The sequence below is a fragment of the Oryx dammah genome, unplaced genomic scaffold (genome assembly GCF_014754425.2).
Source record: "Oryx dammah isolate SB20612 unplaced genomic scaffold, SCBI_Odam_1.1 HiC_scaffold_27, whole genome shotgun sequence".
NCBI classification, from domain to species: Eukaryota; Metazoa; Chordata; class Mammalia; order Artiodactyla; family Bovidae; genus Oryx; species Oryx dammah.
In genome coordinates this window covers 71,264,814-71,288,583 of record NW_024070211.1, presented here as the reverse complement: position 1 = coordinate 71,288,583, position 23,770 = coordinate 71,264,814, and the positions used below count along the sequence as shown (strand labels likewise).

Below are 23,770 nucleotides of genomic sequence, written 5' to 3'. Positions count from 1 at the left end.
GTGACTTTGTTATCCTTACTCAGTGTCATTCTGAGGATTTACTTGACTTTTCCATGATTGGCATAACCTTGAAAGGGGGAGGGGGAAAGTGGGGAAAAGGAGATCAGCAGCTGTAGAGATTTGCCAAAATGTCAGACCTATGCAAGTGGCAAAAGTTTGCACAGGAAGTTTGAGTAGAATCAAGAGACAGAACCTTGGAGGCATAAAATAGAAGCATTCATTTCCCTAAACCTATTAATATTTCTTTTTGTAATCCTAGAGAAGGCAATGGTACTCCACTCCAGTACTCTTGCCTGGAAAATCCCATGGACAGAGGAGCCTGCTAGGCTGCAGTCCATGGGATCACTGAGAGTTGGACACGACTGAGCGACTTCACTTTCACTTTTCACTTTCATGCATTGGAGAAGGAAATGGCAACCCACTCCAGTGTTCTTGCCTGGAGAATCCCAGGGATGGGGGAGCCTGGTGGGCTGCCATCTATGGGGTCACAGAGTCAGACATGACTGAAGCGACTTGGCAGCAGCAGTTGTGGCCTACATACCTTCAATGCAAGAATTTTATATGTAAAGGGTCAGAATTTCAACGAATCTGGATCTCTTCCACATCCTAAGCCTGTTACAGGATATGGGAAAGCAAAGGTGCCTGCTTTCAACGAGTAGAACAACTGGCAGGAAGGAACTGGAATGTGGTGGGTACTATAACAAAAGGGCAGACAGGATGCTCCAAGAACATAAGGGACCTGGCCCAATGGCATCCACAAATCAGACAGGCAACTGTTTCATGTGTGCAGTTCAGGAAAACTATGAGTAGCATATTGTTCTTTTCATCTGCCCTACAGGCTAGTGGAGGTTGTTATTGTAAACCTTACAGGAAAGCCTAGCAGGAGATAGGCTTTCAAGGTGATAGGATTGATATCCTTATGATAGGATTTCAAGGTGAAATGTAATGTCCTCTCCCAGACCATCCTGCACCCCTGCAAACCTGCCTACTTTCTAACTCCTGAAATGTTACAATTAAAGATTCACTCCTTAATCCTCTCTTAAAATGAAAATCCTTTTGGTGCTTTGTTTATCAGCTTTGAATCTTAATGTGAATGAAGTTAGCAGAATGTCTCTGAGGGAGATGGTGCTTGATAAATGGGTACCTGGAAATAGAAATAAAGTATGAGAAAGTGAGGGGAAAACAGAAAAGGGGGACCCACAGATGAGAGGAGCCAGTGGCTTAAGCTAATCTGTATGTGAGGCTGTTTACAATATTGAGGACCCAGGTTACACTTGTCTTGGCTAAACCTTCCCAATCAACAGAATAACTTCTATCCTGGCTGACACCCTTGCTGGTGATAAAGCCTGTGAGTTGCCCATGTTCCAGATGGGAATTGTTTTACAAAGGACAGAGGGAACTAACATTGATCAAGTTCTGCAATGGGCCAGGCTGTCTCTGTTTTAGATTTGTTTTACACTCATCATCTCATTCGTCCCTAGAAGAGCGGTGGGGATTTACTGTCACTCCTGTTTTTCAAGGAGGAGGCAGACTCAGAGTCCAGGTGACCTCCTAGAAGTGATGGGAAGCTGGAGGTAGCATCAAGATCCAAATAAACACTTGACTTCAAAAGTCAGGCTTGGTTCCATTATTTAAAAAAATAAAAAAGGAGATTAACAAAGCATGTTGGGACATCCCTTTAGAATCACATACTTTCGTCCTAGGATGATAGATTCTTCTCATTCCTACATATGAAATCTGTACATGGATCTTTGCTGTATATCCTCATAGAAAAGAAAATTATCAAGATTTTTTTGTTTGTATTGTGCAAACATTAACTTTTATTATTTGCCAGATATGTAATATCAAATAATATTTTTCTGAATCTCACACATTTTTCTCTATTCTACACATACATGCACACACACAGAAATGCCCTCTCAGGGGCCATTCCTCCCCAGTGAAAATCACTGATCTAGGAGGAAAGAGACAGACTCATAAACAGAGAAAGTGAAGTACAAGGTTATATTGTGTTTTTATCTGTATGTAGTGAAAATCATTATGGTAGGTATTCTACTCAGAAACTGTAGATGGCATGTTGTGGAAGTAAAGAAGAGCACCTGTTACACAAGAGACTCATGAAGACTTCCTGATGGAGAAGGCAAGCATGATGACTGTCCCCAGTTGCAGAGAAACATTAAGAAACTCCTGCACAGTTAAAGGCAGGTGGTATAGCCAGGGGGAGGCAGAGGCTGATGACTGTCTTCATTCTGAAACTGATTCCCCCAAGTCACTGGTTCTCCAAGTGTGGCCCTCAGACCAGCAGTATCAGCATCACCTGCAAGCTTGTTAGAGATGCACATTCTCAGGCCCTGCCCTAATTACACTGAATCCAAACCCTAGGGATCCAACAAGCAATCTTAGATCTCAGAATCATACCAAGTCATCCTGTTGCCTACTCAAGTCTGCCAGCCCCTGGTCTAAAGCCCCATCCAAGCATTTAAATTCTGCAAATACATAGAGGTTTCATTGGAAAGTGTTTTCTAGTTAGGCCTGCAGACATGTCCTGCATAACATGTTATCACTGCTTGGGACGCTGAACTCCTTGAGACATGGATGCTATTTTTATTTGAATTTAGGTCTCCAATGCCTTGGGCTGGGCCTTGAGTTCCTGGGATCCATCAGGTGAGTTTAGTGCAAGAGAAAGGACATTTTGGCTGTGTGTCTGTGGTATATGAGCACTGAGATTCCTTCTAAGCCTTCTAGGAATTCATATCTTATTCCTGTGGTGGGAGGACAGAGCTTGTAAATATTTCCTGAGATTTTCTAAAGTGACAAAATTTATCTCCCTGATGCACCACAGCAGCCCTAGACATTGCCCAGGTATGGAGACTGCAGCTTTTAAATACAGTAAGTGGGGAACTTTGCTGGTGGTCCAGGGGTTAAGACTCTGTGCTTCAAATGCCAGGGGTGCAGGTTTGACCTCTGGTCGGGGAACTAGGATCCCATGTGCCCCATGGTGCTGCAAAAAAAATTACTGTCAGTGGAAAAGACCCTTTTGCTGCCTACCCACCCCAACATGACCACCACAGTGACTGGACATGATGGGATCAATGATCCTGAAATTCCAAAAGTTTTGAAGATGAAGATAAAAGGGAAGGAGATGTGATATCCAGGTCCAGTTCTTGGTGTCCTCTGTATTCAGGCTTCCTACTACTATACTCAATGAAAATGTGAACACTTGGATGGCCTGCTTGATGGCACATTTATTTAGCCACTACCATGACGCTTTCTCCTCAGATAGTTTTCAAAATAAACAGATTACAGTGTAATTAAGGATATTTAGGGCATCTCTGTTTTGCTTGGAAGGCTGAATCTGAAGTGAGGTTGTTAGGATGGTGCTTTAGTGGGCAACTGGGGTACGTAACTGGAGTGCCACAGGACTCGCTTCAGAGATGTGATCATAAAAGAGTGCTTTCCCACTCGGGGCCTAACCACAATTTTCAAAAAATACCTTTTTCCTGACCTTATTCTGACCTGTTTGCCTTTGCTGAATTAAAGGGTTTTTTGCAAGCTGGGACGATATCATTCCGAAAAAGACCAGCTGTTACAGAAGGGAAACCATGGGGATGCGGCCCTTGTAACGATTGTGAATTGGAGTTTTTTCTCTTTCCTGCTCTTTTTTCCCTTTAGAGAACATCTTTCTCTTTCCATGTTCTTCCTTCGTCCACAAAACAAGTTGTAAAGCAAGGGTGATAAAAACTAACCTCTGAGGAGTCTGAGTAAAAGATATGGAAGAATTCTTTGTTGTATTCTCAAAGCCTTTTTTTACATCTGAAATTACTTTAAAATTTAAATATGTGCCCCTTTTAAGTTTTTAGGTTCACATCTTAGCCAGACCACAAAAAAATGAGTAGAATTTAGAAAAGCCAATGGGCAAGTGAAACATATCCCATCTACAACAATGGAACCAAAGGCACAGCCTGGGGAATGAGAACTTGGACTTCATGAGATGAACAGGGACTGGCACTGACCTGAGAGATGGTACATAAATCTAGTGGGAAATGTATGTTTGCATAGATGAGCGGGCACAGAGTAAGAGGTGAAAATCCTGCAGTAGAGTTGTTATTTTATGCAGAGGAACATTTTTAAGGTAGAATTATTCTACCTTTTGGTCTGTGGAAAAGGATACTGTCTTAGTCTGTTCAGGCTGCAATAACAAAATATCACAGACTGAGTAGTTCATAAATAACAGAGATTTATTTCTCTCATTTCCAGCATCTGGGAAGTCCAAGACCAAGGCCCCAGCAATGGTCATGTTTTAGCCAGGGTCCTCCTCTTGCTTCACAGCCATAGTTAGCACCTTCTCACTCTGTCCTCACAGGAGGAAGGGGGGCTGGCAAATCTTCAGAGCCTCCTTTATGAGGACTATAATCCCCTTCATGGGGACTCCAACCTCCTGACCTACTCTCCTTCCAAAGGCCCCACCCCATAGTATCTCACTGGGCACTGAGACCGCAAGCATTTGGGGAGGACACAAACATTCAACACAGCAGATGGATTAAGTGCATTTATAGTGTAGAGAGATCTAAACATAATAAGCACTTAGAGGGTTAATGTAGAGCAGTCCTTTAGAAACATTGGTCCATTGAGTCATTGGTAAACTCTGGCCAGCATGTCTGTTAGCAGGGCAGGGCCTCTAAGAAACATAGTTTCTTTAAAACATATTTTGATATTGCTGTTTTAGTTGCTCAGTCCTGTCTGACTCTTTGTGACTCCTGGGACTATAGCCCATCAGGCTCCTCTGTTCATGGAATTTCCCAGGCAAGAATACTGGAGTGGGTTGCCATTTCCTTCTCCAATATTAATATTAAACATGCATTAACTCAACATTGTAAATCAACTATACTTCAATTAAAATTTTTTTAAAAACAAATATTAATTCATGCCCATTTTCTATAGTAAACCAAAACAATATAGATTTACTCTATGTAGCTCTTCAATTTTATAAAGATATTTTAGGACTTTAGGGATGAAATCAGAAACATATTTAGATTCCTGTAATTTAGAGTCATGGGGAAACAGCATAGAGCAGGAAATCCTCTAAATCAGGGACTAAGCCTTGCACAAGGTTTTGATCATCGTTGTGCAAGACAGAGCTGAACCCTAAAACCCACGGTTACATTTAATTGAACACTCTAATGACATCCTCTGAGAACACTGCTTTAATAACATACTTATTTAAAGTGACAAAACCCATGTCATCATTCTGGAATTCTCAGTAGTGACACCAACATTTTCTCTTTCTCTCTCTGCCTTATCCTCTCCTATCCCTGCCATATAAATAGATGCTGTCTCTTTAAATCACATTTAATTAAGTTTTCTTTTTTCTTTTCCTGTTTTTTCTCCTGTTGTCTTGTATTGGTAGCAGGTTAATGCTGAATTTCTAATAAATACAAATGGATTAAAGAAAATCATGTGTTTAAGATTATTTTAACTTCATTGGCATAATTGTTAATATCTCCATCATCCCCTGGGATATGTAGGATTACATTAATTAAAGTGGTCTCTGTAACTGAATGTGTTAACCATAAATGTGGCTGCTGTGTCTTCCCCAGCACCCTTTAGGTATTTAATTTCCTTGCCTGCAATAGATTGTCAGAGCAGTAAACGTGAGGCAACTAATGTAAATGGTGTAATGACGGTAATTATCTGAATGGATCGATTGGAGTGTTATTGCAACGTGATATTGTGGGTAGAAGCAATATTAGACATCCCATACACATTCTGTTTTCAATTTTATTTCCTTACACATTTTTTCCCCAAGATTTTTCAAGTGAAAGTAATGCTAGCCGGCGTTGCTATTCTCTCCTTTATCTCTCCTTATCATCCTTTGTGCTACTGCTTTACTAAATAAAACCAGCAGAGCCCAGGAAAACTAAATTTCTCCAAAGAAAACAGTGACCTTGTAAGATGGAAATTCTAGCAGTTTCTCTGTGATTCATGGTATCCAAATATTTGAACCTGAAGTCACTTTGAGGATGGGCTATAGATTGGCTAGTTTGTCCCCTTCACTCATTAACTGCTAAAGAACTGTAATCCCCAGGAGGGTTCGATGACTTGTTGAAGGTTACACAACATGGTATTGCCAGGTAAACTAGAAGGGGATGGAATTGGCCCTCTCTCTCTTCTGGGCTGGGCAGGGAGCCGAGAGTGTGCACCAGCTGCAGGCCAAAAGGGATTCATTGTGACAGGCCAAAGCAGGGTGAACCCTGGAAGAAACATTAGGTCAGGAAAAAGTTTCCTTTTCCTTTGAGTGGGGAATGAAATGATGGAACCATCTGGGATAACCAGTACTTAAAAATCCAAACAGATGTTCAGCATGAGGGCAGAAGGTTTGGGTTGGGTGGCAGATGTCTGTCCATGATGAGAATGGAAAGACCATGGCAGGATCCCACCTGAGGGACAGGAGTGTTGGGAGAGGATTACTAAAACAGGGATTCAAACTCGGAGGAAAAAGGTCAAAGCCAAGTATTAGAATTGAAAGTTGAAGAAGAAACAGAGGTTCGAATCCTTGGACTTGAAAGATGACTAGGTTGAAATGATCTGACAGTGGAAAGAGCACCTTGAAACAGCCTGTTTCCTGTCAGTTTTCTTCAACTTTTGTGCCCCATCCTAGTTCAGTCACACCACTGGTTTTTCTTGTTAAGTAACAAATGGGTATAAGTCTGAAACTTTTCATACATCTGCCCCCCAAAATCCCAACAGCATTCAAATCATCAAAGCACTGATAAAACCACACAGAACCCACACCTTCTGTGTTCCAGAAAACGGAACACTAGAACTTCAGTTGCTATACATAGAAAAATAAACACCAAATACCCACAGCACTATCTGCAGCAAGCCTGGTGTCCCAGGGCAGGATGGTGGCGCAGGGTACAAGGAAAGCACTCCCAGAATGATACGGCCTGACACCACAAGCTCAGATCTCAGTACTGGCTATTGGACAGGGCTTAAAATTGTGCACAACCTAAGATGACCATCTCAGCAAGGTAGTGATTCTAGGGGGAGGAGGGCAAAGAGAAAATGTACTGTTTGGAGATGTGAATGTGAAGGGGAAAAGATGAGGGAAAATTTCAAGATGCTATGGAAATAGACCAGCCTCCTCCATCATCATCTGGTAAAGAGGCTAAAACAAGGGTATATAGCGCAAGTCTGGAGGAATAGTATGTGAAAGTGATAGACTCTGATAAAGCAGAAAGAATGTACTGGAGAGTTAGTTGGGGAAAGGAATGAGGCAAGGACTGTTGATTGTTGCATGCGTAATAGAAAGAGTCAAGGTATGGAACTGTAGCTAGATGGTAGCAACAGAGGGAGCAATGAGAGGACCTGTAAGAGGTGGATGGGTGGTATCAAAGAGATAGGAAAGGAAGCAACACTTTGCTCCTTTTAAGGTACTTTGACTTTTGGAATCATGTTCATGTTTTTCATATTCAAAAAATAACATGAAAGCAACAAGAAGATGAGAAATTAACTTTGAATGCCATCAGAAACAAATGAACTGAATTTAAAAATACATTTTCAAATTAACAACATAACCACACTAAAGTGGGAAGGGTGGGGAAGAGCCAGTCTAGTATCTTTTCAATTCAATCGCTCAGTCATGTCCGACTTTTGAGACCCCATGGACTGCAGTATGCCAGGCTTCCCTGTCGATCACCAGCTCCCAGAGCTTGCTCAAACTCATGTCCATCGAGTTGATGATGCCGTCCAACCATCTCATCCTCTGTCATCCCCTTCTCCTCCTGCCTTCAATCTTTGCCAGCATCGAGGTTTATTCCAGTGAGTTAGTTCTTTGCATCAGGTGGCCAAAGTATTGGACTTTCAGCTTCAACATCAGTCCTTCCAATGAATATTCAGGAGTGATTTCCTTTAGGATTGACTGGTTGGATCTCCTTGAAGTCCACGGGACTCTCAAGAGTCTTCTCCAATACCACAGTTCAAAAGCATCAATTCTTTGGCACTCAACTTTCTTTATTGTCCAACTCTCACATCCATACATGACTACTGGAAAAGTCATAGCTTTGACTAGATGGACATTTATTTGAAAAGTAATGTCTCTGCTTTTTGATATGCTGTCTAGGTTGGTCATAGCTTTTCTTCCAAGGAGCAAGCATCTTTTAATTCCATGGCTGCAGTCACCATCTGCAGTGATTTTGGAGCCCAAGAAAATAAAGTCTCTCACTGTTTCCATTATTTCCCAATCTATTTGCCATGAAGTGATGGGACTGGATGCCATGATCTTTGTTTTCTGAATGTTGAGTTTTAAGCCAACTTTTTCACTCTCCTCTTTCACTTTCATCAAGAGGCTCTTTAGTTCTTTTTCACTTTCTGCCATATGGGTGGTGTCATCTGCATATGTGGATTTATTGATATTTCTCCTGGCAATCTTGATTCCAGCTTGTGCTTCATCCAGCCCCGCATTTCACAGGATGTACTCTGCATATTAAGTTAAATAAGCAGGGTGACAATATACAGCCTTGACGTACTCCTTTCCCAAATTGGAACTAGTCCATTTTTCCGTGTCCAGTTCTAACTGTTGCTTCTTGACCTGCATACAGATTTCTCAGGAGGCAGGTAAGATGGCCTCGTATTCCCTTCTCTTTAAGAATTTTCCACAGTTTGTTGTGATCCATACAGTCAAAGGCTTTGGCATAGTCAATAAAGCAGAAGTAGATGTTTTTTCTGGAATTCTCTTGCTTTTTCGATGATCCAATGGATGTTGGCATTTGATCTCTGGTTCCTCTGCCTTTTCTAAATCCAGCTAAAACATGTGGAAGTTGACAGTTCATGTACTGTTGAAGCCTGACTTGGAGAATTTTGAGCGTTACTTTGCTGTCATGTGAGATGGGTGCAATTGTGCGGTAGTTTGAGCATTCTTTGGCATTGCCTTTCTTTGGGATTGGAATGAAAACTGATCTTTTTCAGTCCTGTGGCCACTGCTAAGTTTTCCAAATTTTCTGGCATATTGAGGGCAGCAATTTCACAGCATCATCTTTTAGGATTTGAAATAGGTCAACTGGAATTCCATCACCTCTACTCTTTGTTCATAATGATGCTTCCTAAGACCCACTTGAATTCACACTCCAGGATGTCTGGCTCTAGGTGAGTAATCACACCACCGTGGTTATCTGGGTAGTGAAGATCTTTCTTGTATAGTTCTTCTGTGTATTCTTGCCACTTCTTAATATCTTCTGCTTCTGCTAGATTCATACTGTTTCTGTCCTTTATTGTGCCCATGTTTGCATGAAATGTTCCCTTCATAGCTCTAATTTTCTTGAAGAGATCTCTGGTCTTTCCCATTCTGTTGTTTTCCTCTATTTCTTTGCATTTTTCACTTAGAAAGGCTTTCTTAGCTCTCCTTTCTATTCTTTGGAACTCTGCATCCAGATGGGTATATCTTTTAGTATCTTTTAGACACTGAATTTTACTATATCTCTGCATTCTAAAGGGAAAAGAAATTATGAATTCTCCTTGGTACTATTTTTTAATTAATTTTTATTGGAGTGTAGTTGCTTTATAATGTTGTGTTTCTTGCAGTACAGTAAAGAGAATCAGTCATACGTATACATACATCCCCTCTTTTTCATATTTCCTTCCCATTTAGGTCACCACACAGCACTGAGTAGAGTTTCCTGTGTATATAGTAGGTTCTCATTGGTTATTTATTTTATATATAGTAGTGTATATATTGGAAAAGGCAATGGCAACCCACTGCAGTACTCTTGCCTGGAAAATCCCATGGGCGGAGGAGCCTGGTAGGCTGCAGTTCATGGGGTCGTGAAGAGTCGGACATGACTGAGTGACTTCTGTTTCATTTTTCCCTTTCATGCATTGGAGAAGGAAATGGCAACCCACTCCAGTGTTCTTGCCTGGAGAATCCCAGGGATAGGAGAGCCTGGTGGGCTGCCGTCTATGAGTGTGCCATCGCACAGAGTTGGACCCAACTGAAGTGACTTAGCAGCAGCAGCAGCAGCAGCACCAGTGTATATATGTCAAGTATTATTTTTTGTAGTGTGACTATTTTGCACGCACTGTGGGATTGAAGAAATGAGTTAATATAATGATGTCAGCAGCCCATACTCTCTTTCTAAAAAATGGGGATACAAGTATGAAAAGGGAAGAACAAGGAGGAAGTGTGTGTGTGTGTGTGTGTGTGTGTGTGTGTGTGTGTGTCTAGGAAGAGAGGGAGGGGAAGAGGAAGAGAAAAAAGAAGAAATCCTTCCACTGAAAGGAACTAAAAGCAAGGATTCCTCAGTGGTAATTGGCAAGCATTAATATCCAGAATTTAGTTTCCAAATAGCATTGCCCCACTAAAAATAAGCAGGATTCCTATAAGAAATGGCTGATTTCAGGATGGGACAACAGACAAGCAAAATGGATATGGGACATTTCCATTTGCCAAAAAAGCAAGAACATGTCTTAAAAATGAAGGGAATATGTCTTAAAGAGAGTCACCTTCCCAAAGCTGAGAAAATTTGAGCATCAAAATAAATACTTAAAGACTTATAACTTTAAGTTATAAGTCTTATAACTTAAAGACTTATGAATAATAAAAGTATCTATGTATTTATACTGATAAATAGGAAAAACAATTTCTTATAATATCATGCAAACTCATGAATGTAGGTAGAAAAATGATAGAAATCATCATTCTCAGCCAAAATAATTATTGATTCAAGATTCATTGATGGTTACTAAAATAAATAGACAAAAGTTTGATGTGGAATAGGAGTTTTCAGTCTCTAAGTACCTACCCCCAGTTCACTTATTAATTAAAAATAGAAAGATAGTACATTTATAGTGGAAAGATTTGGTAGACCCCACCTTAACCAAGTGACAAAGTTAACATATCCAAATATGGGGCAGATAGACATACAGGAGCCTGATATGATGCACTAAGAAGGCTGTAGTATCATTTCTGTTCCATTATTGCCAAGTTTGCAGAAGGAAACTTGAAAGAAACCTAAATTAAAGGACATTCCACAATGTAATTGTCTGTTACTATTAAAAAAAAAAAATGGAAAGAAGAAATCATGAAAGACAACTCTTCCAGATTACATGTTCTTGGATGAATGCTAAACAGATGCAGTGCCTGATCCTGGATATGATTCTGGGTTGGAAAAAAAATTTGCCATAATGACATTATTGGGACAATGGATGAATGGAATAAGGACTATAGAAGAGACTGTGTACTGTATTAATCAACACTGTATTTCCTGATTTGAAAGCTATACTCTGATTGTCTTCATTATTGGAAGATTCATACAGAAGTAGTTAGGGATAAAGAGTTGCAGGAAGAAAAAATTGACGGAGAAGAAAATGATACAGAAAATCTGGCAAAATTGGTGAATCTGAGGAAAGGGTATATGGCAGTTCATCATACTTGAACATCATCTGCAAGTTTGAAATTATTTCCAAATAAAAAGTTTTTTAAAGCCTGGTAAAGAATCTAAATAGAAAATGTTGATCTATGTACCAGCACCTCCTAAAAATCATACCATAGTTTTGAAAAAAATGATTTTGAGATCTGTATCCCCATTTCTAAATGTCAGGGAGGGCTGTCCTGAAGGGGAGAGAAGCAAGGTTGCCTTAGAGGATTGAGACAGTGGTTATGGCAACAGTGGGACAGGTTAACTCACACAGTTTAGGATTCAGGCCAGGGTCAGCAGTGGCGGGAGTGAACCCAGGTCACCAGACGCAGAAGGCAGTTCTCTTGCCACCACTCCATGCTTCACTGGGTGTTTTTGTTCCGTTGTTATTTTGCTAGTAACCTGGTAACTATATTCAACCTAAGATCCTATAGTACCTTATTTAGCATTCAGGTACCTACAAGGCTCTGAGAAGCAGGAAAGCAGTACTTTTAAGAAGGCAAGGGGAGAGGGGAGGGACTCAAATACAGTTCAGTTATTGAATTTCTCAGGAAAACATGGTTAGTCTGCATTTGGAATTATACTTTCATGAATTTACCAGAGATTCTCTTCTGTGACCTAAACAAATATCAGGTTATGAATCTATGACAGGTCTTAATGAAGTAGATTAAGGCCTTTCTTCCATTAAACATTTTCATAGAATGAAATAAACATTGTAATCTCTTTTACAGAACACTTTCACATCAGGCCATGATTTGATTTTCTACCTGTTCAGAATACCAAGTTTTGCATTTCTTTAAGCCCTAATACCTTTTTGTAAGAGATAAGACAGAAGTCATCCCTTAGAGATTTATAATAGTACTTAGAGCAAACTCGTCAAAGATTCTTCTACAAGATTGTTTTGGATCCTGAGGAGATATATTTAGTAACTGTATTGAAGAAGTTGTCACGTAATACAACATTTCATTGATTTATTTGTATTATTTTTGTGTCTTTACTGCAGGCAGAGAATTCAGCATTGGCTTTGGAAAATGAAAATCAAAGGGAACAGTATGAGAGATGTCTTGATGAGGTAAGGGGAACAGAGAGGTTCTGGATAAGAGGCTGGACTATTTAGGATTCCTTGGTCAGATCTTAATATATGTCTATTAACAGTCCCGAACAAACATTAGCATTTAGTCCTTGAAAGGGAGGTTGTAAACAAGGAGTATGGATGCTCAGTCCATCCCCTCCCCCTCCCTCCCTATATCCTTATACAGGCGTCTACAAATTCCTTTTGGTTATTGTTTAATATTCTCGGGGCATAGGTTGTGAGATGCTTCACTGTATGATAAATTCCTCCTGTCCAGTAAGTGTGATCCCAGCCTGTGAATGAGAAAAGCTGCCTCAGGGCACAGTGCATCCTCTCCAATTGGATGCCATTTCTGAATAAAAGCAAAATCCTTGATAGAGTGGGTGGGGACTGTGTTCACAGTTGGCAGCCAGAGGGAAAATATCAGTCAGTAGATTGCGAACAAGCCAAGAAGACAAAGGGAAGCAAGGAAGAAAATTTGAGCAGAATGGAAGGAGACAGAGCCACGAGCATGAGCCAACTTAAGAAATATGATTTGATGATGATGGAGAGGTGAAGGCAGAAATGGCGGGTGTCTCAGATTCCTGAGAGGGGAAGGAAAATTGGAAAGTGTGCAGGGCCCTCATTCTCTTCTCAGTCATCCTCTCACACCTGGCAGGGGGTGCACCATCCATCCTTCCTGTGTCACCTAGCCAGGACTTGCCAGTGACCTCCCTGACCAGCTCTCGTCTGGGGTTGGCTGGTAATTGGAGTTATTCATTTAATGGGATGACTCTTCCAGTCATCTGCCGAATACCCTAAAACTTGCACATATCCTTCTAGAAGATTCAGTTTAATAGTTGTTATGATAGAGCTGACAGAGATTTCAAGAAAATTAGAAAAATATGTTCAGTCACGTTCCACTTCTTGAGCAATGGAAACTGGAAGTGTATCTTCAGTCTTTTCCTCCTCACTGTCAATTAGGAAACTTTTTCCAACAAATGCTCTTGAACTTCCTTACCCCTTCCCTAGCCCGTCCATGAAGGTGATAGAGTAAATGACAAAGAACACAATTAAAAAGCCCAGTTGTGGCATACTCACCTCTGCCATATACTTCTCTTCGCCCTCAAAATTAGAAGTGGTGTTTCTTCTCAGAATTCCACATATGCTTGATATTTCCCTACACCAGTGGTTCTTGTAATGTGATCCCTGAACTAGCAACATCAGCCTCATCTGGGAACTTGTTAGAAATGCAAATTCTTTTTTAAAAATTTAGTTTAAGTTTTAAATTTATTTTGGCTGTACTGGGTTTTTGTTGCAGCATGTGGGCTTTCTCCAGCTGCAGCTCTGAGGCTTCTTTCTTACTGTAGCACAAGGGCTTCTCTTGTTTCAGAAGCCCCAGAAATGCAAATTCTTAAGCCCCAGCCATAGAGAATCAGAGACTCTGGGAGTGGAGGTGGGCCTGGCTGTGATCTGTGTGTCAGCAAGATCTCCAGATGATCCTGTTGAACCCTGCAAACCAAGAGCCATTATCCTCATAACACACACCACTTGGCTTCACAGTCACTTGTTGAAGAACCTTCAAACAGTCCCTAGAAAATTGTTTAGTTACTTAATGTTTTAATTGTCTCATAGCTCCAGCCATATGGGGCTTTCGTGGTGGCTCCGATGGTAAAGAATCTGCCTGCGTTGCAGGAGACCCAGGTTCGATCCCTGAGTCGGGAAGATCCCCTGAAGGAGGGCATGGCAATCCACTCTAGTATTCTTGCCTGGAGAATCCCACAGACAGAGGAGCCTAGTGGGCCACAGTCCGCAGGATCACAAAGAGCCAGTCACTACTGAGTGACCAACACTTTTCCAGCTATATGTATTAGTTACTCAAGCAAAACGGTGTTTGCAGTCCCTCTGCCCTGTCAAGACTTGAAAGGACTCAGAATAATTGTTACAGTGTCCAGAGTTAAAAGAATCACTCAAATAAGTTGACATAAAAGGGGGAGTGATGACTCATGTCTAGTGAGGCCAGTTCAGCCCCTCTCACCTCTATTCCCCAGGCTGTTGGTCCAATCAAAGTTGAGGCCAAGAAATTCCAAATAGATCCAAGGATATTTAAAGGAACAAATACTGCCCTTGGGTCATATGTATTGATCAGCAAAGTACTGCCTTAACCTCCTGCACAGGAATTTCCAATGAGAATCCCTATTCAGAAGTCAAATTTATGTGAATCACACCACATAAACTTAATTTGTCACAGTTTCCCCATAAATCGTCCTTCCTCATCAGTCAGAAAACTCCCAGAATTTATTTATGGAAACAGGGTCTGTTTTCTATATGTCCCCTATGCTTGCATCCCAAAGGTTTCATTAAAATGTGACTGGCAAAACCGAAGTTTTCACCCACAAAATCATTTAGTGTAAAGTTTCCACCGACGACAGACTTTTCAGAGGGAGAATTTCTCCCTTCTTAATTGCAGAAATTAACTGTTGCCAAAGAGGTGATTTGTAACAAAGAACCACCTCTGAGCAGTGCAAATGTTTTGTATTCATGAATCCTGGCCCCTGATTACACATGCCAGTTGTCTTGTAACTAATTGCACGAGGGGAGACAATCTGTTTCTATGCATTGCAAGAGAACAGTCTCAAAGGGGTAGTTGAATGTAGTAATAATGCCAACTGGAAATTCTTTTCCAGGCTTTTTGTACTAATTAAACAAACTAACAAGGTAAGACCTCATGTTAAGTTATTTCCTTGCTAGTGGGTTTCATAAAATATACACAGGTGGATAAAATGTAAATTTGAAGTGTTCTTCAATCCCTTTTGCACTGATAGTCATTTTCTGAGAAATGGAGAACATATTGAGGATTGGGGGAAAGTACTTGGGGATCAGAGATTCCCTCTGATTTCCTAATAAAAGGGTGTGTTTATTCAGAAGGAGCACACATACAAATACATGCACACACTTTGTCACTTCACCATCACCCCTACTGCCACCCAACCCCTCATCTTCTCACCTTGCAATACAAAAGCAAAACCAAGGACCACTCTTGATTGTGAGGGAAGGAACTAGAGGTTTCATGTTTGCATCTAGCTTCTGTGTCCAGCTGTTGAACAGTTCACTGAAGTGTTTATTGTCAGTATTGCCTTGGCAAGTTCCTTTAAGACCAGTTTATTCCCAAGTTGAGAAGTGTAATGACAGATACAACTTCCTCAAACTAATGTCTTACATTTGGATAGATTCAGCTGTGCCCTTCAAACCTTTGTAAGATATGAACCTTGCCTAGGCTCTGGGATCTCAGGGTGCCCCCAGCCTAGCAGGATAAGTGAGGGAGATGGTTAATCCCAGAGGAAGGAGGTGAGGGAAACTCACAGAGGAAATGGGCTGCACTGGGGACTTGGAGAACAGATAGCACAGTCACCAAAGGTCAGGAGGAATGGTGGGCAGGAGGTAAAGAGGGCAAAACTGAAAGGACATCTTCAGTAGAAAGAGCTGGAGCAGGTGAAGTCAGATCTAGAAAGGTGAGTGATTCTCACTCTTACCAACACATTGGACTTACTGCGGAGCTTTGAAAGAACAGCTGGCTGTCCCCGGAGATTCTGACCTGATTCTGCTCTAGATCAGAGCCTGAGTATTAGAATTTTTTAAAGCAGTCCAGGGGTTTATAATATTCAGCCAGGATTAAGAACCACTACCCTTACGTCTCTGAATGTGTGTTTTAGAGAGCTTTTCAGAAGGCATCTGTAAGAAGATGAAAGCTCCACCGAACTGGGTATGATGATAGAAGAGCCAGGTGAACCCATGCTGAGATTTAAAGTTATTTCCAATTCCCTAACAGTGTCTGAGAAAAAATAAACCCTGGCCTAGTGTTTCTCAAATTGTTTCTCCAGACCTCTTCTACATCACCACGAGGTGTCTCAATTGTTAAAAATTTGATTCTTAGACTTCACTCAGCTACTCTTAAACAAAATGAGGGGTGAGAGAACTGGCAATTTGAAGAAATTTCCCAGGTGAAGCCACCGAACACAGAAGTTGGAGAACCTGCCTCCCCATCAGGCCATTAGAGTTAGACCAGAGTTCATAGTCAGCCAGGCTACCAGAGTATTTGAGTTCTTCTTTGACTTTTCCACACTCTACACTTCAGAGCACAAGGACAGGGAAAACCAGACCTCTGGGGGTAGTTCAGAAAAAAAGAAAAAAAAAGGGCATCAGAATTTCTTTTAAAGCAAGACTAACTAAAGGCAGAAGTAGGTTGAGAACAGTTTTTACTTTTCTTTCTTATTCCTGTGGGATATGCCAAGACTGGATTGCTAAATCATCTGCCACATCTGGGACCTAAGTCATCTTTAAAATAAATGTCTTGACAAATGTAGATGGAACATGGTGTTGCTCATGGCTCTCACATGCTTCAAATATCCATTTCATGTCCGTTTCATGAACGGATCGTTAAATCAACAGATAATCCACTTCTTGTGCCTGCTCTAGACTCTAACCACCATTAGCAGTACTTTTGTTCTCATTAACAATATTTCTCCAATATTCAGCACAATCCTTGGCCCAGACTAGGTCACTCAATGCATATTTATTGAATAACTAAATGAATGAATGGAGATTATGAGCAGCAAATTAATTTCCAAGTTAGTTTTTGCTGGAATTCTGCATACATATTTAGATGAAATCCTCCCACTCCCAGGATCTTAAAAGGTTTCTTTTTACAGAGTAAATAAATAACGTAGATGCTTAGTGATTTTTATTTATACATGTATTTTACACACAAATACACACACACAGACTTCATCCCTTTATAAATGAAAGGGCTTCTTCTCAAACCATCCTTCCTTAAATGCTTACCTGAAAATGTGGTTTACTTCCTGAAGTTTGAGTGACCAGATTCAGATTTAACATTTTTGTCAGGTATTTTTCATCAGGTACTGTCCAAGGTGGTTTTTCTGATGATGTCTGTCATCTCATACTTTTTTCACAACAACTTCAGAGGCCGATGGTTCCCCTGCATTATGGGTGAGAAAAATTAGGTTGCTCTTCCACCCTGTGCATATCAGTGATTGGTCAACACAGGACAATATTGGAACCCGGGTTTTTCTTGTGATTCTGCCACCAGTGCTCCTTGTACTTGCCCCCAGCTGTCTTCCTACAATAAACCAAGGTCAAAAGTAGAGAAAACTTTTCCAAAGCACAATTTCTAAAACGTGTGCTTTTGTGACCCGTTTTTTAATTACCCGGCTGACATGGCAGTGGCTTTGCATGTAAAGCACATAAAGGGTGAAAGCAGGACCACCGGGCTGGAGGACAAGCCTTAGACATGGTGTCCACTGAGTTCCTCACTCGCCCACCTTCGACCCCATCTCCAGTTGTCTTCTGGATGTGGTGAGAATTGGCTCCCTCTGGAATGAACTCCCAGATATGGCTTCTCTTTCAGCCTCAGGGGCTGTGGTGCAATAAAATAACAGACAAATCTGCATTCCCTATTCTCCTCCCTCTGCCCACCCACTTTGAGATCCCTCTACACTTGGGGATCAGAGGAGCTGGCTTGTCTGAGAGAATATTTTCAGAGAAGAAAGATGAGATGTACCACAGTGCCCACCCATCCCTGTTCCTCTCCTAGACACAAAGGGGGAACTTTCCACAAACAGCCTAAGGGAAATTGTCAAACAAGCCAGGGGCTTAAGGACCATCAGCTTGCTCATTGTGTCTCAAGTTCCTGTGACCCAGCCCAGCTGCTCATTTTTTTTTTTTTTTTTTTTTGGAGGGGAAAGTTGTCAGCTGACACTGGAAGGTATCTGTTCTCATTAGCTGGGCCTGCCAGGGTGCGATTATTTAAAACCTAAGTGCTGAGGGCAGGATGCTATGATGAAGGCAGGGGCCCATTTCCAGGGATCATCTTGTGAGACTATTAGAGGTTGCAGATACAAACTCCAAACAATTGTTCTGTTTATGCATCTGGGAAGCCTAGCTGTTAAAAGTCTTAACAAAACCCAACAAACTATCCTTATAGACAGTACCAAGGAGAGCATTTGTATCACTTGCCTGCTTTTCTGCAGAGAACCTGTGAGCCCTTCCGGGTAATAGAACCCCATGTCAGTAGGTAAAGAAATAATGCATTTGTGTATCTTTGTTCAATTTTCGGGTAGAGCAAACAATTGTCCAAAATACATGCCAAAAATAACTGTATCAGAAATAGAGTCTGTAAGCCTATAGGGCAAACATACTTGGATTGCAAAGATATAACATATTTACTCCTGCAGGCTTTTACAGATAAGATACTCCTTTACGACTCCTGTTAAATCATGCAGAGAGCTATTTTATGTGACCACCATTCCACAGACTGGTTTACGTGAGGGGCCAGTTCTGAGGAAGAAAAGAAAATATTGATATTAGGCAGTTTTATGAGAATGTAAATCAAATCCAAAGGTTGCTATACAAAAGAATTAAATTATTTATGGTATAAATTAAGTTTGGTACATTGCTTCTGACTTAAGCAGCATGAATAGTTCTCCTTTTTTTTTTTACTTGCAAGAACAAAATAGATGGTATGTAGTTTGACTTTAAATTCTCATGAATTTGAATGAACATTTAAAAACTGAAAGATTTTCAAGATTATGCTATTGGTCAATTTGTGTGGGCTGAGAAACATTTATCACCATTGTGATCACGTATAAAGTGATAAAAGAAAAAGAAACATCACAAGTTACAGAAAATAACTTATTTTAGTCTACAGTAATTCTTAGATATCTTCTTTAACTTGGACTGGACTAAAAGAAATACCTCATAATACTTTTTCTTCAAAACTATAGTTAATTTCCGTAAAAAGCCTTTCTTTTAAACTTAATGTCAACAATGTAAGTTTGAAAAGGGTTCAGATAGGAAAAAAATTCCCTCTTGTACATATCAATTGTATAGGTAATCTGATTTTAGTCATTTACTACTTGTAGTGCGAATGTCTGCTAACCACAAATAGATGGCAGCCTCTGTTATAATTTTCAGTGAGGCTTACTGGTAGCTAGCTGTCATTAAGGATATGCTATTTTGTCAATATTGAGTCAAGAAGCAAATTCCATGAAAACGTTTTTACCATAATCTATTCCAGTATACTAAAAAGAGAAATGAACATACACAATTTAGTATCAACAAGAATTTAATTTATCAAGAGAAAGAGAAGATAAAAGTGTGGTCTTTAGTCTTTGGTTGAATGTGAGAATTAGCAAGATGATTACAAGCTTATCACCCTTATAACTGTGTTCTTGCCTATCTCTTACCAGCTATGTTCCTTTTGAAACCAAGAAACACATCCCAATTGTAGATACTCTGCAAATTTATATTGGATAAGTGAAGGAAGAAATGAATGAACAGAAATATTTAGGATATTTAAATGGCCTGACTTGGTCTTTAATGTTGTCAGTTTCGATTATCACACTAAATGTTTACCATATGTGTATGTACTGACTAAAACATTCCATATAATTCACCTATCTACCATAATTTTATCAATAGTAGCCATATGGGTATATGACTTTAAGATTGTGGTGAAGTTTAATAAGTGACTCTCTGTGAAGTGTTTTTGAAATCCGCAGGTGAAAAAGAAATCTTAGTATAAATACATGTAGAAAGATGAATAGTTTTCAGAGAAAATGCTAGATCCTTGAAATATGAGGGATGTGTTGTTGATTTTTCACATGGCCTTTAACTGGAATTGTGTCACATGCCCACTCCGAAGCCAGTCACTGAAAGGGAATGAAATTACCAACACCAATTCACCATTCACCTCCTAGGGCCTAGAGGGGTCCAGCTTTTCTTACTGTCCCAAACTGCCTGATACCTGAAGAAAATTAGGGTTCTAGTAATAAGTGACAATTTTATTTCATTGTGTATTTGAAGAAACTAAAATAACAGTGGATATTTTATTTCTATCTCATTTGCAAGTTCAGAAATAGAAAGTGCAGCTCCATACATCATCAGGACAAGGCTCATTCTATTTTTCTGCACCCAAGTACTTAATATGTGACTTTCATTTTCAAGATGGATGCTGAAGCTCCAGCCATCACTTTCATATCCCAGCTAGGAAAATAAAGAATAAGGACGAGCTCTCTTTTTTTAGGAGACTGCCTATCCATCAGTCCAAGAAAATGGACTGCCTGGAACTCACTGGGCCAGAATTTTGTCACACAGTGACAAGGGATGTTGGGAAATGAATTTATATGTATCCAGGCAAAAAAATCACGGGAAGAAGGGGAAAATAAAGAATAGAGTAAGCAACTATCAGACTCTCTTATAGGTAGTAACGACAGAGGATAATATACATGAAGATGTGGAGGAAGAAAGCAGAACATATATAGGAATGAAGGAGTTGCCCCTATTCTGTACTTTCCACCTACCTCTATTGCAAGTAATTTCAGGCAATGAGATAGTCACACAGCAAAAGAATGGGAAGGAGAGGCAAAGGGCATTGTAAATCAGCAGTGTAAAACTGTGTACAGATAATTAGGATCATGTTTTGCACTATATCATTTTTTAGCCTTCTTAAAGTACTTTACATATGAAAGGATATTATTTTTCCAAATATGGAAATGTGAGAGTCAAGATATGAATGATCTTTGCAGCCTAACCGTCTTAATTAGCAACAAGGTCACCTTTGGAAAATGCAAAATATTACCTAGAAAGATAGGCTTATTATGAAAAGAATCAAATCCTCTAGAAGTAGAGGAAAGAGCCAGATGAGGAGCTCATTAGCTTTGGGAAACTTATTGGTAAATTAGAGTCTGTGCATATAGGTTCTCATTATTATAATCAGCAACTCTTTTCTTTATTTTTTAAAGGTAGCCAACCAGGTTGTGCAAGCCCTGCTCACTCAAAAGGTAAGTCACTTTCTGGTTTTATTATTTTCATAGTACTTACGTGAATAGATTGGAACTCACATTGTCAAACTAAAGGAAACTATGATTGATAGCTGCAATACTTTCCCATTTATTCAGTTAGGTTAAAATTGTATGCGTTTTAGATGGCATATGAACATCAATGACCAATAGATTCATAAAATTTAAACTCTTGGGAAAGTAATAGAAAGCTTTTTGAAGATGAAAGATTTCCATGGGCCTACCTAGATGAGTAGCAAACCTATCATTTTTATTTAGTAAATGTAAATGTTAAATAAGTTGATGGATTCCTCTGGCCCCTATAAAATGAATAGCCTCTGATAGACAGCATTAACAGAGGCCTAAAATTCAGCAAGAGATCTCTGAGGTTAGGAAGGTTATTTAACTTCTCTGGACCTTAATTCCTCTTCTGTAAAATAGAGATAGCAGTGTCCACCTCCCAAAATTGCTGTGTTCACTCTATGAAAAGGAAGAGCTATTCCCACAGGAACAGCTCTGTGGTAAAGATAAAGCAAATGGTGGTACTATATACTTGAAAGTTGCTAAGAGTAGATTGTAAGCCTTCTCTCCACAATTTTTTTTTTAAGAGAGTTAACTATGTGTAATGATGGTAATCTCTTGGTAATCATTCTACCATGTAATGTATATCAAATTATCACATCTTACACTTTAAGTATGTACAATTATATATGTGAATTTCTCCTCAGTAAAGTTAGGGGAAAACAAATGTTAGTCTCTGAGCATGAAATTTTTATACCTTCTCCTTTGTTGTCATCTTATTCTGCCTTCAGATCATGTTATTGGGGCAGAATGGGTAAATGCAGGTAGTTTGCCCAAACTTAGCTAGTTTGGTGAATTTTATTGAACATTTTGCATCTCTTTCCATGATCTATCTGAGAGGCTGAATTCTAGTTCCTTCTGATTTTGTTTATTCTGAGTTACTGCTCTGTGAGATAGAGATATCCTCTTAAAAGAAAATGTGGGAACATGTGACTTGTTCAGGCAGATGTGATGTAGGAGAGCAAAATCACTTATGGCATTTAAATTTTTTTAATTGAAAATAATTTTAGGGGTTGGCTACTTCTCATGAATGTACTTAAATAATTATTTTAAATACATGCTATAAGGGCATTGTGACAACAGTTTTGCTAGACTTTCTCCCCTGACTACTTCTGTCAAAATATCATGCTTCCTGATACAAATGATTTTAACTAGTTCAGATTTTACATTAACATTACATGAAGAGAGAGATTTGAGCATACTTATTAGGTTAGAGGTAGATTCAGTTGTGAATAACAAAAATCCAAAATAATGGTGGCTTAAATCAGGTAACATAAAATCAGATCAGTTATTTACTTCTCAGATCTAAATCTGCAGGTGGGGAATACATAGCCAGCATGACGGCTTTGCTCCATAAAGTTCACAGGGTCACTGGCATCATGGTTTCTATCTTGTTATTCTGCGGGATGTGGCCTCCATTTCCACAGTTACCTCATGGTCCAAAATAGCTGCTGTAGCTCCAGTCATCACATTAATATTTTAGCCATCAGGAGGAAGTGAAAGCCAAAGAAAAGGAAGAGGGTAAAACACACACAGCAGCTATCTTTTAAGAGAGACTTCTAAAAGTTTATATACCTCCCTGTTTACAAACCTTAATTACACAACCACACCTAAGGAAGCCAGTGATGGAGTCTTTCTTCTGGGTATGTGCCCAGTTGAAAAGCGATTGTCACCTGACTGTAGAAGGGAAGAAACATATATTGAAGGACAGATCATGATTTCTGTCACAACATATTTGAATAGTTTTTCTCTTTCAAAGGCTTAAATTTCTCAATTGCTTTTCCTCCTGTTCCTCCTCATTTAATTACAGATGTAAGGAATGCCAGGGAGCACTGTTGCAGCTCTATGTGTAACTGTTGAAAGACTTCTCATGCCTGTCTTTTTTAATGGTGCTTCAGAAAAGAGACAAGAAAACCATCTGGCATGATCTATAGGAAAATGGGACCTTTCAGGTCAGCCACAAAAGCGTAGCTACACAAATTCAAGTAATAACTAGTAAACAGATAAATCTACCTTCGTACAGTTAAGCAGGAAGGCACAAAAAGATGTGCTACTGTGAGATAGCATACCTCAGGGACGCTGTGAGCAGGAAAAGATGCCAGAGCTTTCAGAGATTCCAAAAGAATCATGTTCTGCAGAAACGTGCGCCTCCCAGTTTTTATAGAGACTGTAAAATGGCTACAAAAAGACTAAAATCTCTTTTTAATTAAGAGCACAATATGGGAAATAAGATGTACTCCAAAAAGCAGATGAGAAACCTGATTCTAAAGACTGATGTAGCTGATACAGAGTGAAAAACAGAAATCTTGAGTGAATTATCTAAGGCACACACACACACACACACACACACACACACACACACACACACA

At 39.8% G+C, this 23,770-nt stretch overlaps 1 protein-coding gene across 4 annotated transcripts in view; it reads left to right on the top strand.

Annotated features, from left to right (window-relative positions):
• Window positions 1-23,770, top strand: part of NCKAP5 (NCK associated protein 5) — a 1,043,181-nt gene that overhangs the window by 802,868 nt on the left and 216,543 nt on the right. For all 4 annotated transcript variants that reach the window (XM_040228410.1, XM_040228409.1, XM_040228412.1 and 1 more), the window contains 2 exons: window positions 12,415-12,483; window positions 21,285-21,323. In XM_040228410.1, coding sequence (XP_040084344.1) covers window positions 12,415-12,483; window positions 21,285-21,323 — 108 coding nt within the window. The remainder of the gene's footprint in view (window positions 1-12,414; window positions 12,484-21,284; window positions 21,324-23,770) is intronic.